The sequence below is a fragment of the Anguilla rostrata genome, chromosome 14, assembly GCF_018555375.3.
Source record: "Anguilla rostrata isolate EN2019 chromosome 14, ASM1855537v3, whole genome shotgun sequence".
Classification (NCBI taxonomy): Eukaryota; Metazoa; Chordata; class Actinopteri; order Anguilliformes; family Anguillidae; genus Anguilla; species Anguilla rostrata.
In genome coordinates, this window is record NC_057946.1 from 30,316,065 (window position 1) to 30,331,602 (window position 15,538).

At 41.3% G+C, this 15,538-nt stretch overlaps 2 protein-coding genes and 1 long non-coding RNA gene across 8 annotated transcripts in view; 1 reads left to right on the plus strand and 2 right to left on the minus strand.

The window, feature by feature from the left end:
- The window catches only part of LOC135240042 (pre-B-cell leukemia transcription factor 3-like), a 55,008-nt gene extending 52,933 nt beyond the window's left edge, over positions 1 to 2,075 (minus strand). For 2 of the 5 annotated variants that reach the window (XM_064309165.1, XM_064309164.1), the window contains exons 1-2: positions 1,912 to 2,071; positions 414 to 613 (exon numbers count right to left, since the gene is read on the minus strand). In XM_064309165.1, the coding sequence (XP_064165235.1) occupies positions 414 to 613; positions 1,912 to 1,941 (230 nt within the window). In that variant the 5' untranslated portion in view covers positions 1,942 to 2,071. Of the gene's footprint in view, positions 1 to 413; positions 614 to 1,911 lie in introns of those variants that run through there. The other 3 variants (XM_064309167.1, XM_064309168.1, XM_064309169.1) reach the window with 3 other exon arrangements.
- Positions 2,076 to 3,508: 1,433 nt separating this feature from the next.
- The window catches only part of mapkap1 (MAPK associated protein 1), a 35,373-nt gene continuing 23,343 nt past the window's right edge, over positions 3,509 to 15,538 (plus strand). Inside the window, exons 1-3 of one of the 2 annotated variants that reach the window (XM_064309162.1) lie at positions 3,509 to 3,714; positions 9,758 to 10,343; positions 13,045 to 13,080. In XM_064309162.1, coding sequence (XP_064165232.1) covers positions 10,064 to 10,343; positions 13,045 to 13,080 — 316 coding nt within the window. In that variant the 5' untranslated portion in view covers positions 3,509 to 3,714; positions 9,758 to 10,063. The remainder of the gene's footprint in view (positions 3,715 to 9,757; positions 10,344 to 13,044; positions 13,081 to 15,538) is intronic. The other variant, XM_064309163.1, reaches the window with a different exon arrangement.
- LOC135240043 (uncharacterized) overlaps positions 12,567 to 15,538 on the minus strand; it is a 33,973-nt gene continuing 31,001 nt past the window's right edge. Inside the window, exon 4 of the long non-coding RNA XR_010325563.1 lies at positions 12,567 to 12,849. This is a non-coding gene — a long non-coding RNA (uncharacterized LOC135240043). The remainder of the gene's footprint in view (positions 12,850 to 15,538) is intronic.

Below are 15,538 nucleotides of genomic sequence, written 5' to 3' on the forward strand. Positions count from 1 at the left end.
TATAGTAGAACCGGCTACTGCAAGATAGCTATAAAAATTACAGCTACAAATTACAGACAAACATTTTCCAGTGGGTACAAAAAGCCTACAGATTTGAAAAGCATACAGGAAGAGACGGCCTTAAAGTAGACCACTCAAGAATGTCGTAATGTGGTTCAAACAGTTAAATACCGTCAGTTGAATTATTTCCAGAACTTTGAATTGTAGCCTACATAAGGATAAAACCTATGAATTATCTTAACTACTACTACTAGTTAACAAGAATTACAAGAAAACACCGGCTTTTGCCTCAAAGTGTGTTGCCTCTAATTTTCTGCCTTTAAAAAATATAAATATGGTTATAGTAGGCGAGTAAGACACCTGTGAAACCATCGTAAATATGCAACTGCATTATTTTTTAAAAAAGAACTAACTTTGCTTGTGCTTCATCCAGACTTTGGTCAGTAATAGTCATTATCTGATGTAGAATATCCCCGATATCTTGTTTTCTCCCGTCCGCGTCGGTCCCGTCGTGCATGTGCGCAGGCTGCAGACCCATGCCTCCATGCACCGAAAGGCCGGCCAGGTTCACGCCGGAGAGCGACTGCATCATCCTGGCTTGCTCGTCCATAGTCTGCCGCAACAGAATCAATGCGCTTCTTACGACCCAGGCGAGAAGAGATTTCTTATGAAATCACATACAAACGCAATTCTTAGGTAGGTACGCTGATGAGGCTAATTATAAATCTCAACCAAATAAAAAAATAAAAACGATATATTTCTTGGACTACTCGTGGTTAACGAGAATGAATGATGACAAATCCAAGGATCACTTTTTCTTCTTGGAATATATATTTTTAATTCTCTCCACGATCCGAAGTAGGGCATCTAAATGTTTGGTCAATATTTATGTTCGCAGTTGTATAGGCAAAGTAAATATAATCCTTTGAGTATTGAAAGCGTAAAGATGACAGTTTATGTCCTTTTGATCCTATTGGAATCTTCAAGTCAGTTGGTCTTTTTGTTTGATTCCCCGTCTTCGAAATGACTGCAATAGCCTATCTCCAGACGGATTTCTGGAATACGTTCTAAAATCTTCTTGCAAGTCTGTCTCCTCGTTAAAGTCGTCTTGTAAACTTGCCCAAATCCCCATTTATTTCAGAACACAAATTCCCCAACCAAAACTAGGAATAGCAAAACACAATGGAAATAAATAATACAAGCAATATAACGAGTCAGAACACACACATCACGATAGAAATTATACTGTATTCCAAAAGAGCATGTTCACAAATGTTTTAATAAATTGAAAACGCTAAAGGAAATTGCCATAAAAACCAAATCAATGATAATGCTTAAGACGATGCTTATGATGTTAATGTAAACATCAACAATATAAACGCAGCCTAATTGAAAACTTTTACTGCACTGATAGGAAAAAAAACCCAAGGGGAAAAACAATAGCAAACAACGAATTGCAGTCTGTGGACCAATACACCAAAATGTATCCACGCTGGAATCTATGAGCCCAAATGTTTAAACTGCGTGCTTATAATTGTCGACGGATGGCAGCGATAGTCAGCGACTGACAACGTGCCAATAATACTTGTTCAGTGCTGATATGCCAAAAACAATAGCATGGATAGAAAAACAATGCAAAATAATAAAGATGCCCGCTCCCAAGAGGTGGTGTCGGTATCATTCTCGCGGAATTCCCGAAATCAAAAAACCGGCACAAGAAATGACATTAATAAAGAAAAAAGTATGCAGCAACTCGTTTACGAATCGATGAAACCACGCGTGTTCAACTGTCCATAGCTTCACATGAGAACAGAGAAAAATTCGATCACGATAAACTCCCAGTAAAAAAACAGCACATTAAACAAATTAGGCTATAAAAAAACAAGTGCGCTCACTGCAAACCCCACTTACGCACTGAAAGAACTGAAAGTGAATCTTCATTTGGACTCTCCGCCGTTGAAGCACAAGGCAATATTCTCCTACCTAGTCTTGCCCACAAGGTGGACCAGTAGAGGCCATGTTTATATTATTGCAAATTGAGCTCAATCTCACCAATCCACATATATCTCTCTGGGATTGACAAATAGTACATCCAATCGGTATAAAGCATTTGAATGTAAAGCCCGTCCAATTAGCGTACAGAAACCTCAGAAGGTTTGTGCAAGCAGACACCAACTTCTGATTGGTCGTTACGACGGGTGACATCAACCGTATAAGCATATTGTGCTGTTCACTCCACCTTCTTTAGTTGCTATGGTAGCATAAGAAGTTTGGTTTGATATGGAGCGCCAATGTTTTATCTGACATCGCATCATTTTGAAACTGACGAATAACTTTTTCATTCGTAATGCGTGGAGCATTTGGTTGTATTGTTCAACAAGCATCTACAGAAGCTGGTTTGTTAGCTATAGGGAGATTATTGCAAACATAGACTTTTTTATGATGTCATATTAAATTTGAATGTTTGCATTGTTACTATTGCCCAGGCTAGAATAATGCATTTACATTTCCCCGGTGGACCTCACACTTCATGGACAACATGTTATTGTACCATGAACATACATTAGATTCATATTTGATTAATCTCACCTCTGTAAGTGTAGTTTCTGCATTGGTAGGTGCCATAGGAAATAGTTCCAACCAAAAATAAGCCCAATTCTTTGAAGTATTAACTGGTTATATTCACACCTACAATAAAATTTAATTAAACATAAATATGAGAATAAAAACTGGTTGAAAGAATGAGGCTGACAACTATATATCTGTCAGAATATTTACAACACTACAAAAAGGTAATTACTGCCATCAAGAAAAGTAATTTCATACCCTCGTATAGTATTATTTACATCTCAAATATGAATGTTTATTGTCAAACTAAAGGCAAATGAAATATCTTTCAATTCCTCGTACTTCACTGTGTATTGTATAGGAATATATTTTCTGATATATAAAATATTTTCTGCATGTGCATTTTACACTCAAGCATTGTCATGCTTTCCTGCTGAGGAGTTTCCCTGGTTAAACAGGATCCTCTTCAGACATCAGGAGAGGCACATTTTTCTGCATATCTCTCTCTCTCTCTCGCAGTTTTTTACATTCATGGATGCATTGGACATTCGTCAAAATTCCTCAGAAAACGTTGCATCACATTCATACTATTAATACATTACATTACAGGCATTTAGCAGATTTGAGCGAAACCAACATTTAAGTTTTCCTTCAGAAGATTTAAATTACCTTGTTTTTTTTCTATATATTGACAAACTACTGCTACATCAAATTTCTCATGAGAGCACAGCATTACCAGTAAACTGTGGGGTTTACAAATGTCAATGATTGCGGAAAGTTTCATTATAAACCGGTTCCTGACGTGCCGTTTTTTGTGCAGTAGATAAAGCTCTGCGATTGGTTATCTTCACAATCAATCCTAACATTCATGAAATATTATTGGTTTATTATATGTCAGTCAAACTCTTCGACGCTCTCCATTTGGCCGCGTCGATGATTCATTCGCACTTCCTGTTTGAAGGTAAACCAGCCAAAGCTGCTGTTGGATCTAAGAGGAAATATATTTCAGTGGAGTTTATTGTTTATTTTCTAACGGTATACCTGTTTTACAAACATAACTGAAATGAGACACTGTAAGTGGGAATACGAACAGCGGATACTGCGTCTTCTCGATATATATTTTCTTCGGATCAGACATGCATAACGGTACGTTTCAGCTTCCTTGCTAAGGTGCAACCCCAAGAGGACATTTGCAGTTGGGATAAGGCCTAACGCTAGTTCGATAGCTATCTTGCTAGGTAAACCAAATTGTACGCTAAGTATACACAGTTTAGTGGCTTCGTTGACGCAAAAATGTTGCGGTCTATCTCAGATTATTTGTAACACTTGTAAGATTATCATTATCTGAATGCATATCCTGTGTTTTGCAATGCAGTGTCATCACAGACCCATAAAGTCAGAAACAGAAGTAGCTTGCTAATGTAGCTAGCTTACTACTAGCTAGCTATTTTGCCTGTTCTAGTTTGACTAGCTCTCTAACATTACATTAGCTAGGTAGCACCTTACAGTTAAACCAAAGTACGATAATATGTTGTAACAGCTCTCCAGAGTAAGGTATTATGTTGCCAGGCTAACTAGCTAGTTGCCATCGAGTTAATTGCTGCCTATGCTTTGGCTCAAAAACATCCGTGTGCAGTGTTTTTCCTTTGTGTTTAAGTTGTAAATAGTATTGTGTTCCAAATGTGAATAGGAATACGCGCGAACTGGTTTGCATGAGATGGGCTCGCTTATAAGTATCATTTGGCTAGCTTATCTATCTCTCCAACTATTCAGCAAACGTAATGTAATGGGACCTGGCTAACCTTATCTCAGTTAAATGCTTAGCTAATCGTGTGTATGGTAGTGATGGAGTGGTTGCTAGCCAGTTGCTTTCTTGCAATGGCTAATTGCAGGTGGCTGCGTTAGGTTGCCGATAATCATTGAGTCTCAAAACATTTGAGCATGTGTTGTCGCATCTCATATCGTCAGACATAAACAGCTGAAGTTAGCTAACTATCCGGCGATAGAAAATTCAGCACACTGTACAACTAGCTAGCTGATTCGCTAATTGAAACAGTCACACATATCACATGCTATTATGATTCTTATTTTTTAAATGCACTCAAATTTGTAAAAATAACATTCGGACTATCCACATAATAGGAGAAACCATGTTAATCTAGAATACCGCTGGAGTCGCCTTGAGTCCTTCCTCTGTATTTTTGTGACGGTTCACTTAATTTCATTCTCCCTTTTTATCTTGTGTTCTGAGCGGTCATTCACGGAATAGTATGATCCTTCATACAACAGAAGCTCATTTTTGGGTGCAGTACTAGGCAGAGTGGCAAAGAACCACTGTAGCAGTGCAAAACAGGACTGTCAATTCATAGCTGACATACACTACGTTTCCAAAAGCATGTGGACATCCCTTCTAATTAGTGGCTTCGGCTATTTCAGCCACACCCATTGCTAACACGTGCATAAAGTTAAGCATACAACCACGCAATCTCCATTGACAAACATTGGCAGTAGAATAGGTTGTACTGAAGAGCTCAGTGACTCAACATGGCACTGTCATATGATGCCACCTTTCCAACAAGTCAGTTAAACAAATTGCTGCACTACTGCAGCTGCGCCAGTCAACTGTAAGTGCTGTTATTGTGAAGTGGAAGGAACAACAACAGCTCAGCTGCAAAACGGTAGGCCTCACAAGCTCATAGAACGGGACTGCAGAGTGCTGAAGCATGTAGCATGTAAATATCATCTGTCTTAGGTTGCAACACTCAATACAGACTCACAAACTACCTTTGGAAACAATGTCAGCACAAGAACTGTTCGTCAAGAGCTTCATGAAATTGTTTTCCATGCAGGACGGTAGATCTCCAGGAACAGGATTTTGGCAGCCCAGCTATAGGTGATTCGGGGATTGTGACGACGTGTAAAACTGTCATTATAGTGCTCTACGAAAATGTATATAAATTCATATGGTTTCTTTATTATTAAACATTTTTAAAGTTATGGGGATTTAGGACCACATTTTCATTTAACAGTAATGCTCAACTTTAGCCTTTATGCATGTATATTCCAGCTATATCTTGTGGTTAGACGGCATGTTGCTCCCCAGTTTCTGTTTTTAACACTTGTGTTGCAGTTGTAAAATCCTCTGGGGGAAAAGCTGCAGTTATTAAATGACATGGAGCCTACAATGGCTATTTATAGAATGTTTATTCAGAAACGTTGGGGTGGGGGGTGGGGGGTGTTTAGATGTGGTGGAGCACTTCACACAGATGGGATTTCTAAGCCTGCCGTTTACTTGCAAACTGGAGAGCATCCAGTGCCTTAAGATTTTAGAGTCTCTGCCTCTACTGTTCCACATAAACAAATTCTGCGTAAAGAAATGCTTCTCGTATACATTCAGTATTTATGTTCTGCTAATTAGGCTACCACCTAAGTCCTTTTGTTGTAGTGACAGAATTCAGCCTGAAAAACCTTTTGTATTTTGTTAATATTGTTGATGAATTCAAAACCCTCAATCAACCCCCACCCCCATGTTTATTTCTGATAAGGCTTGAACAACATTCACCTGTTGCACACTGCTAGGTGGAGCCACCATGTGAAGTTGGGTTTGGGAGTAGAGTCAAAAGGCCCTTAAAACATTTGGGACAGGGCTCTCCAGGCCTGGTCCTGGGTAGCTCCAGGGTCATTTCACCTTAAAATGAGCAACTAATTCAGGTATGTTTTATTAGTATAATCACCTGCTTTAATTACACAATTATGCACTCTGTACCTGCTACTGTGCAATCAGTAAGTATGTGGACAGTGACACAATTTTTGTTGTTTTTGCTCTGCACTCTGGCACATTGGATTTGAAATTAATCTGTGAATGTGAGGTTAAAGACTGTAGTGAGGTTAGAGAATATGTAGCTAGTTCCCCCATTTTACATTGGTTCAACACAAGTCATTTTGTGGAGCACACTCCATTGTATTTGCACAGTGTGAATACTAGCGACATCAGCTGTCTTTGCTGACCGTTAACGGCATCGCTGTTTCTCCCGGTTGTCTGGCTCCCAGTTCACTCTCATTCATTTGACCTTGCTGAAATGAATAGTTTAAAAGTCAAACTTGCTATGAAGGATAAAAGAGAGTACTAATGTCAACAAAAATTGTGCCACTGTCCAAATACTTATGGACTGCACTGTAAATTCAGTCCAGGCTTTCAGGCCCTTCAGGACAGGGGTTGTGGGTCCCTATATTACAGGGTGTTAAAACAAAATGGCATCTGCCAGATTGGCAAAGCAAATTTCCAAAGTAGCATAACACTGCCCTTCTACCCTGTATGTGGTATAGCTTGTCAATGAGACAGGCTATCAGTTATTTGGAGTGCATGCTTCATTTATTTTCTTATATTTTGCTGTGAGAAACGCAGTAGTTGGGATGTCTAAGCGAAGCAAGTTCAATTTTGCAGGATTTTTCCATCACTCTTGTGGCTTTGTTCAAAAACTAATGTAGAAACAAAACATTTCTGTAACCATTACTCTCTTGAACTGGCAAATTGGCAGAGCAACTTTTCTGCAGTGCCAACTCTGACTATCATTGAGAACCCTACATTGGTAAAGTCCCATAACATTTCCCTAACAACTGAAAACACACCTGTGTATCTTGCATTGGGGCTCATGTAACACTGAATTGGTATAGCCTATCTAATGCTGTCTTCAATTTCCTTTGCAACTTTAAAGCTATACATCCTCAATCTTCCTTTGGCACACACCACGGCATAACTCTGTGTTGTAGGCTTATGTATTAATCCCCTCTGTTGCTGATAACTTTATATATTCACTTTAGTCACTGTTGAAAAGAGCTGGAACACCTGGGCCGGACATTTGTGTTTGTATGTGGGTTATGTTTCCCTGTCCATGGTGCTGAAGGGTGGGAACCTCAAACAGAGCCCCAAAATGGGGCAGCCCTCTGTGCTTCACCCTCACATCTCTCAAGGGTGATGGACTATCTGTGATTTGTCTTGCCTGCCACTCACTTGTGTTGAGTCTGTGGTAACTGTATGCAACTGGGTTTTGGAGTGAAGCAGTCTAATATAAGGCCCCCTTTCGGTGAAACCTTTTTGTGTTTGCATCATGAAAATCTCTCACCACCTCTGCCTCTTGTGCTGCACCAGTTCTGAGGCAAGTGCCTTGGTGCACTCTAACATGCACGTCTTTGAGTGTGGGAGGAAACCGGAGTACCCAGAGTAAACCCACACGAACACGGGGAGAACATGCAAACTCTGCACAGAAAGGCCCTAAGCCGAGATTAAAACCCATGACCTTCTTGCTGTGAGACAGTGCTAACCACTATGCCACCGTGTTTGCCCGCATAGTAGTTACATACACACATAGTATGGAGGACTATGTGTGTATGTATGTACACCTGTACAGCTGGGACTTGCAGTTACAAGGCGAAGCAGTGAATGAGATGTCATGTCTCACTCAGGCATGTCTCTGTAGAGCCATAATTGCCAGCCACCAAATTGGCTTGTTAATTAGGAGATTAGTGTTTTTCTCCTGGCACTAGATTTGTGGTTTAAGTGAGGACATCTTGGGCACATTTTTCTCAGTGTTGTCTGCCTCTCTTAGGGTTTAAATTTTATTATTTTTATTTATTTATTCATTATTATTATTATTATTATTATTATTATTATTATTAATTAAAAAAAAAAAAAAATTTCAAGACTGTCTTGCATTTTATTTTGGCGCAGATTTATGGCTTGTTATGCATGTGTCACCTCAGTATGAATATAGGCTAACTCTTCTTTATTGATTACATGTGTGGCTACTTGTATGTTCTGAAATGGTATGAGATTAATTGGCTCCTGACACTTATAAATAAATGATGTATTTTAAAATAAAATTCCACAGGGCCACGATGTTAGGGCATTTTCAGTCTGGTCCCATTTCAAGATCTGTTCTGAAACAGAGCAGTTTAAAAAATAAAAAATAAAAAAAACCCTGTACCATTTGACAGCTGTCATGTTTTGTTTGATATTGATGTTCCTGCCAAATGAAGTCTGGCCCATTTTGATGTACGATGCAGAATTCTCCTGGAGTTCTTGACGGAAAACAAAGACACAAGGTTGAAGTGCAAGATGGTTGCCGTAGATACCATGATGCACCCGGTTGCATTTCTTTGATCCATTTGGTGTTCTCTGCCAAATTCATATGACCGTGAGAATTGAGGCACCACAACTATCCTCTAGTGCTGGTCATTTTGACAGTAGATGTTACTGTCTCACTATGTGTTGAGCAGCCTACACCTTTGAAATAACATTAGATTGCACTCTAACCAAAACACACAGGGAAATCGCACCAAATCAAAAAACAAACGCATTACTGTTGTGTTCTGTCCTAGTCTCAGAGCGATTGCTTTCATACGGGTTTGGGTTGCGTTTCAGTGGCAGTTGAGCCAAGACCTCCAGTTTCATGAAAAATTAAATTAAATGAATAAAATTAGTAGCCCAAATAAAAATCTACTTCTCTCCCGCTATCAGGAAATTTGAAGTGGGATCCTGGAGGCAAAATTACCCGATAACCTTCTTGTTTGTCATTCCTAACCTACGCTTAAAATTTTATTCAGACATGAATCTGCCATGCTTAACAGCCCTGCCCCACCTTCACCACCCCCCCTTACCCCCCACCACCCCTCACGTCTATGCGCCTAAACCAAACCTACCCCTGAATCCTCAGCCAAGGTAGATAAATGTTAAGAAGGGACTATAAAAGATACTAGTGCCGGTTATTAGGCCTGGCTGGCTGTTAACTCCCCAGGTAGCCTTTAGCCCATTCACAGCGTGGGAGGTAAGCCAGCAAACCGCTAACAAGGTTATAAACGGCCAATTAGCAGGTGGACTTTTATGTGATACATTGATGGGGTGGCAGTAATTTTTGACTGGGAGTTTATGGACCCTCTCTCGACATGTTAACGACCTGTAGTCGCCTTGGCAAACATACATGTGGAGAATGGAAGTGTGTGTCTTCAAAACCATGCTGTAGATAAAGCATATGGTTGGGAGTGGGGCGGGGGGAGGTCCTGGCATTTAGGTTGCTTCAAGTAAATAAATGAGTGTGATGCTGGAGACCTGTGTAAGCTCTTGAACATTAAGCCTGCGAACCCCCAAGGATGGTGGCACACACACTGACATCTTACCTTTCCTCTCCTACAGGAGGGCACCCATGGTCCAACATGGAGACAAGAAAATAATCCCCCACAGAAGAAAGAGGCGACGGCATCTCCCTGATTCCTGCAGAGAGTGAGAGAGTGAGGGAGAGAGAGGAAGTGAGTGAGAGACGGAAAGACAGAGGGAGCAAGAGGGAAAGGGGGCAAGAGAGAAAGCGGGAGTACAAGGGAACGAGAGAAAGGAAGAGAATAGAAAGAGAGAGAAAAACGGCTGAGAGAGAAAGATTGGGGGAAATAAAAAGAGAGAGAGAAAGAGGGAGAGGGGAAAGAGGGAGACGGAGAGGGAGAGAGAATGGCATTCCTGGACAACCCCGCCATCATCTTGGCGCACATCCGGCAGTCCCACGTGACCAGCGATGACACGGGCATGTGCGAGGTCGTCCTGATCGACCACGACGTGGACCTGGAGCGGTGCCAGCAGTCCTCCGCCCCGGGGGACGGGGGGCGGGGCATGTCCGGGCCCAGCTCCCTGGGGGACGGCGGCGCCGGTGAGACCCAGGGCTGCGACCTGTCCCAGTCCGTTGACATAACCTCCAGCTGGGACTTCGGCATCCGCCGGAGGTCCAACACAGGTAGCTCCTCCTCCTGCGACCTACCCCTCCCCGTCTTACAAGGGGTGACAACATGGGCATAAGTCAGTTGATATCACCTTATATAGTATTGTAGACTAACCAGGTGGTTGACTCCATATTCTTAACATTGAAAGTTTAGTCTCCGTTCCATTGAAGCTTTCCAAATTCATGCATCTTCTAATAATTTGTGAGCAAACCAGAGACTCCTGTTTCTAACTACAACCTCCTGTAGTTAAGAAAAAAGGGAGGACCAGAAGGGACATAGGAGATGACCATTGGTAGTCTAATAACATCTGTGATGTGGTCTTGCAGAACACCTAGAAGAGCTCCACCAATCATGGAGTATGTTTGTCACAAGCAAAAGAATCGTGTAACCATGATTGGTGGATACTTTCTGGCTAATTCTGGAGATTCCCACAAGAGTCATGGAAGTGCTGCCAGATAGTGTCCACTAATCAGGATCAGTGCTGACCCACGGATTGTTACCAGCACAGTCCATGACTGGTAGAGCCCCTCTCTGTTTTCTGCCAGAAAGGTGACATCACGGCTGTTTTACCCTATTTGTATTATCCTTGCATGAACCAGGAAGACAGCCCAGGTGTCCAGTCAAACCTCAGGGTGTTTTGTCCTTAAATTTGAGTTCACGTATTAAGCACATCTTCCTTGTTTTATTTATTTATTTATTTGCATTTAATGTTTGTAGATAATTGTGAGTTCTGCATGTATTTGTTATTTTGTTTTACATGAACCGTTGAACCATGAATCTTTTATGACATCATCTTAATATCACTGTGACTTTGCAATGAACTATGGGAGGCACAGCTTAAAGTTTAAAACACAGCAACAGAATTTCTCAGCTGACTAAGGCACAGGTAACCCCACACTATAGATGACAGATTTTGAAATGATAAAGTTAATTACAAGCAGCCGAGAGAATGGCTGCTGATGTACCTGGAGTTGGGAGCTTGGTTCCTCGTGCCTATTTCATTATGTGCGATTTGTCATCGTAATAGCAGCACTGTTGTCGAGCAGGGTATTGCTTGTATTGTGCTCTGTGTGTATTATTTTCTGCAGACAGGGCTACAATATTCCTTTAAGTTCAACTGGACAAATTTAAGGACAAAACACATTGTATGGTGATTGAATGGAGACCTTAGGTATCCTTCTTATTTCTTAATTCTTCTGCTTCTTTTTTAAAATCAGCTATGCTTTCCTGTAGATAATTTTACATAGCTTACTGTTCTCTGTTGTCTGCTTTGTGCCTGTTTGAATATTGCTGATTTTATTTCTGAAATGTAATGAACACTTGTAAACCTGTTGGTATACAGGAGAGTGCTTTTGGATGTATGTAGGGCAGTGTTTCAGCGGGGGTCATGTGTGGGAGATTGGCGCAGCTGTTTCAGTTGGATGCCATTGCAATCAAGAGGCTGCTTTGGGCTTGATTTATATGCAAATGGAAATGATGCCTTGATTTGCACGTTTGCTGCAAAGCGGTTGATTAGTTCTGTTTTTTTTTTTTTGATGGTAATTTGTGCCAATTTTTCTTTCTTTTTTAGTTAACCCTTTCACTCATAGAAATGACCCTGGGGATTAAATGGTAAAAAAGGGTTAACAATTAAAACATTTCAGAATAAATGTTTTAATTACTACAGAGGAAAATTGCATCAGTGGTGTTTAGAAAAGCAAATAAATTGCTGAAACAAAAAGTGTCAAGTTCAGTTAAAAGGAACATGTGTTTGGTGAAAGGCTGCCTTGTTTGAAATTCATTAGTAATGGAACACATTAGGCTAGTCTTTGCAGATGATTTTAGATTCTGTGTTTCTGAATGCTCAGTGGACATTCACTCTAACAGTGATGTGTTTTACTTTGAATTAGCTACTGCCAGTTTTGGCAGTTGCCAATGTTTTGTAAGGGAGAAATGTAGCTTTTGATTAAATTTGTTGGGTATGCCCAATGAATAACCAATGGACAAACACATTGCAGTTAGACTGTGCAGAGGACGCTGAGAGGAAGATAAAAGCAAATTAAATTTACCACTCTGGTTTTAGTGAATAGTGTAAGAAATCTATCAGAAAGTGCAAAATAAATGCACCAAATTTTATTGATTGTTGTTGAACGTCTTTGGAAAAGAAAACCAAAGGGTTCATGCTGAAGACTTTCAGAATATGAGGAAAAACTGCATGAAAAGCTGTTCAGCCCACCATTTTGGCTCCTCATTTCACCTGCACCTATACGACAACAACCATCCTCTTACACAAAATGGCAGCGAAACTCATTAAATAAGGCACCTTTAGCTGGTAACTAGTTGTGTTTATGAGTGGAAGGGGGTGAGGCATTTGCCAGTCTTTCCTTGCAGGGGGGTGTGGTCACCTTTCAGGTGTCTTAAGGTCTTCCAGGTTCCTGGGCATCAGACTGCTGTATTTTCTGGTGCAGCCATGGGCATGGAACCCTGAATGGCCTGGCACTCCTCTGTACGGTTGGTGCTGGGCGGTGCTGTTAGTTTTTCCTGGGAAACGTGAAGGAGGTGGGGGTAAGGTGATGAGGGTGGGGGAGTCCAAAGGCTGCCCCAGGGCCTGGAACTTTGGGCTCCCCCCCTCCCCAGTTCTGTTTTTGGGTGCCATGTTGTTGGTGGGGCTTGTGCCAGTTTTCTTGCCCAGAGAAAACAAAATAAAAAGATGCTCCAATGAGGCTGTCTCTCCAGGGAACCCAGGCAGACGTGAGAGGCCCGGGGCAGCCGGTAAGCATTGTGGTGAGACAGGGAGAGCCGCACGGCCACAGCCATGTTCACTGCCCTTGCCCGTTACCCACTCTACCCAACAGAGCCAACCTGCTGCCTGTCCATTCCCAAGCTACCACCCACTCTACCCAACAGAGCCAACCTGCTGCCTGTCCATTCCCAAGCTACCACCCACTCTACCCAATAGGGCCAACCTGCTGCCTGTCCATTCCCGAGTTACCACCCACTCTACCCAACAGAGCCAACCTGCTGCCTGTCCATTCCCAAGCTACCACCCACTCTACCCAATAGGGCCAACCTGCTGCCTGTCTATTCCCAAGCTACCACCCACTCTACCCAATAGGGCCAACCTGCTGCCTGTCTATTCCCAAGCTACCACCCACTCTACCCAATAGGACCAACCTGCTGCCTGTTCATTCCCAAGTTACCACCCACTCTATCCAATAGGGCCAACCTGCTACCTGTCTATTCCCAAGCTACCAATCCCGTTGCCAACTTACTGCCAACCTGTGACTTGATGTCTGTGTATAGTGCGCATTGTCCTAGCCAATTGCCCAATTTGATGAATTGTAGCAACATTATGCCAGCCTTATGCCAACATACTGCCAACCTGTTGCTTAATGTCAATGCATGTATTTGCACAATGCTGCTATGTTTCACACTCTGAAGCAATGTCCTCACTTTTCATCCATTCTGCTCAATAGTGGCAATCACACACCCGACCTACTGTCAACATGCTACCAACCTGTGTCTGAATATCAGCTTATTTATCTGAGAACACAGAGCAGCAATGTGCCGTGCACTCCCGTTTTCTCCAACAGAGGCAACCTTATTGCCAATTACTGCCAATGCATTGCCAACCTACCATCACCCTGAGATACTGGGCTCTATTCTTCGAAATCAGTGTCGTGGCAGATGTCCTCCCACTCTGGTGCACAATGAGTTATGAAATTATCAAACGCCCATAATGTCAGCATTTTTATCTTAAACTACAAAACATAGCAGCGATGTTTCCTCTGTGTTTTTTGAGATTTTTTATGGGAAAATATGCCAGAAAATACCTGAGGTATACGCAGCAGTACGGAAATAATTGTATATCCTCTAGAAGACTGCTTATTAATTTTAGAATATTTCTGGTTTTGTGCTGCATGATGCGTGTCCTACACAAAAGCAGCAGTTAAATGCTAGCGTGTGAATGATGCCCAGAGTCGTTTTACTCTCTGTTCCTGTTTACACTATGGCAGGTGGTATCTCGGCACATTATGACAGCTCTTTATTAGCAATATCATCAGAAAACAATTCCATTTTGTCACTGACCGGTTGTACCACTATTTGTCAGGTTTTGATAAGGGGCGTATTGTTTAAAAAGAGACATTTCTTAATGGAGATGTACACTGACAGTTTTTTTTTAAATTGTTTGTTCTGCGAAGGGAGACTATTGCCTAAAATGAGTGAATAATAATTACTAACTGTATTTGGTTAGGTTTTTTCTCATGTGTGATACATGTATTGTATTTTTTGCTTCCATTTTGATCACCAGTACATTAAATGTCAGGGCTTTTACAGTCCTCTCACCATCAGCGTGTCCTTTTGATTGTGTACTTGTGTTTATGAAAATATGCCTGCAGGGGGCAGTAGAAAAATGAAGGACCTTCAAAATGGCAACAGACAGTCGTAAATATGGGACAGAGCAGCCCATAAAGGAGAAATAAGAACATTTATTGAGCTTCTAAATGAGTCTGTCTCTCTGGGGCACCCAGGACAGAGTGATGGTGAATGAATGCTGAATACACTGCAGCTAGTGTGCAGTAGTGCAGTGTATTTTGAAATATGGCAAATTCTAATGAAACTTTTTTTGTAGGGTGAGGGAAAGTCAAATTCAGAAAAAAAAACTGCATTTCAGCAATTTTGAAAGCATGCTGAGGTAGAGTTAGAAATGTCTGGACTGAGAGATTTCAGTGAGCAGAAGTTTATCTATAAAAGCATTTTCATTGTTAAAAATTAGACTCTCTTGTATGATTTTTTTCAACATCACTAACAATGATTTCTACATACAAAATCATACACTTAACCTTGAAGTTCACTTTTAATATTCCGTCCTGTGCCGTATTACTCTGATGATGTCCTGAAAGCTTTACCACTTTAATATCAGTTATGAATAAGCGTACAGCAGCCTGACGGATGTTTTTCCTCCAGACGTTAACTGCTGACTTTTACTGTTTGAAAATAAAAGGGAAGAAATGAAGTGAAGAAGTTCCTGTACTGTACGGTGGAAACGGCCTGAGGGGTTATTTTTTGAGGTAGCAACTTGAGAGTGTTTCAGGTCGTCTCCGCGGAGCGGAGAATCACTGCGCATGTGAGGAAGAGGAGGAGGAGGAGGAGCACTGCATCCACTCTTTCAAGCGGAAATCACATTTTCATGAGACTTTCATGAGTCACATTATAAAAAGAAGAACTG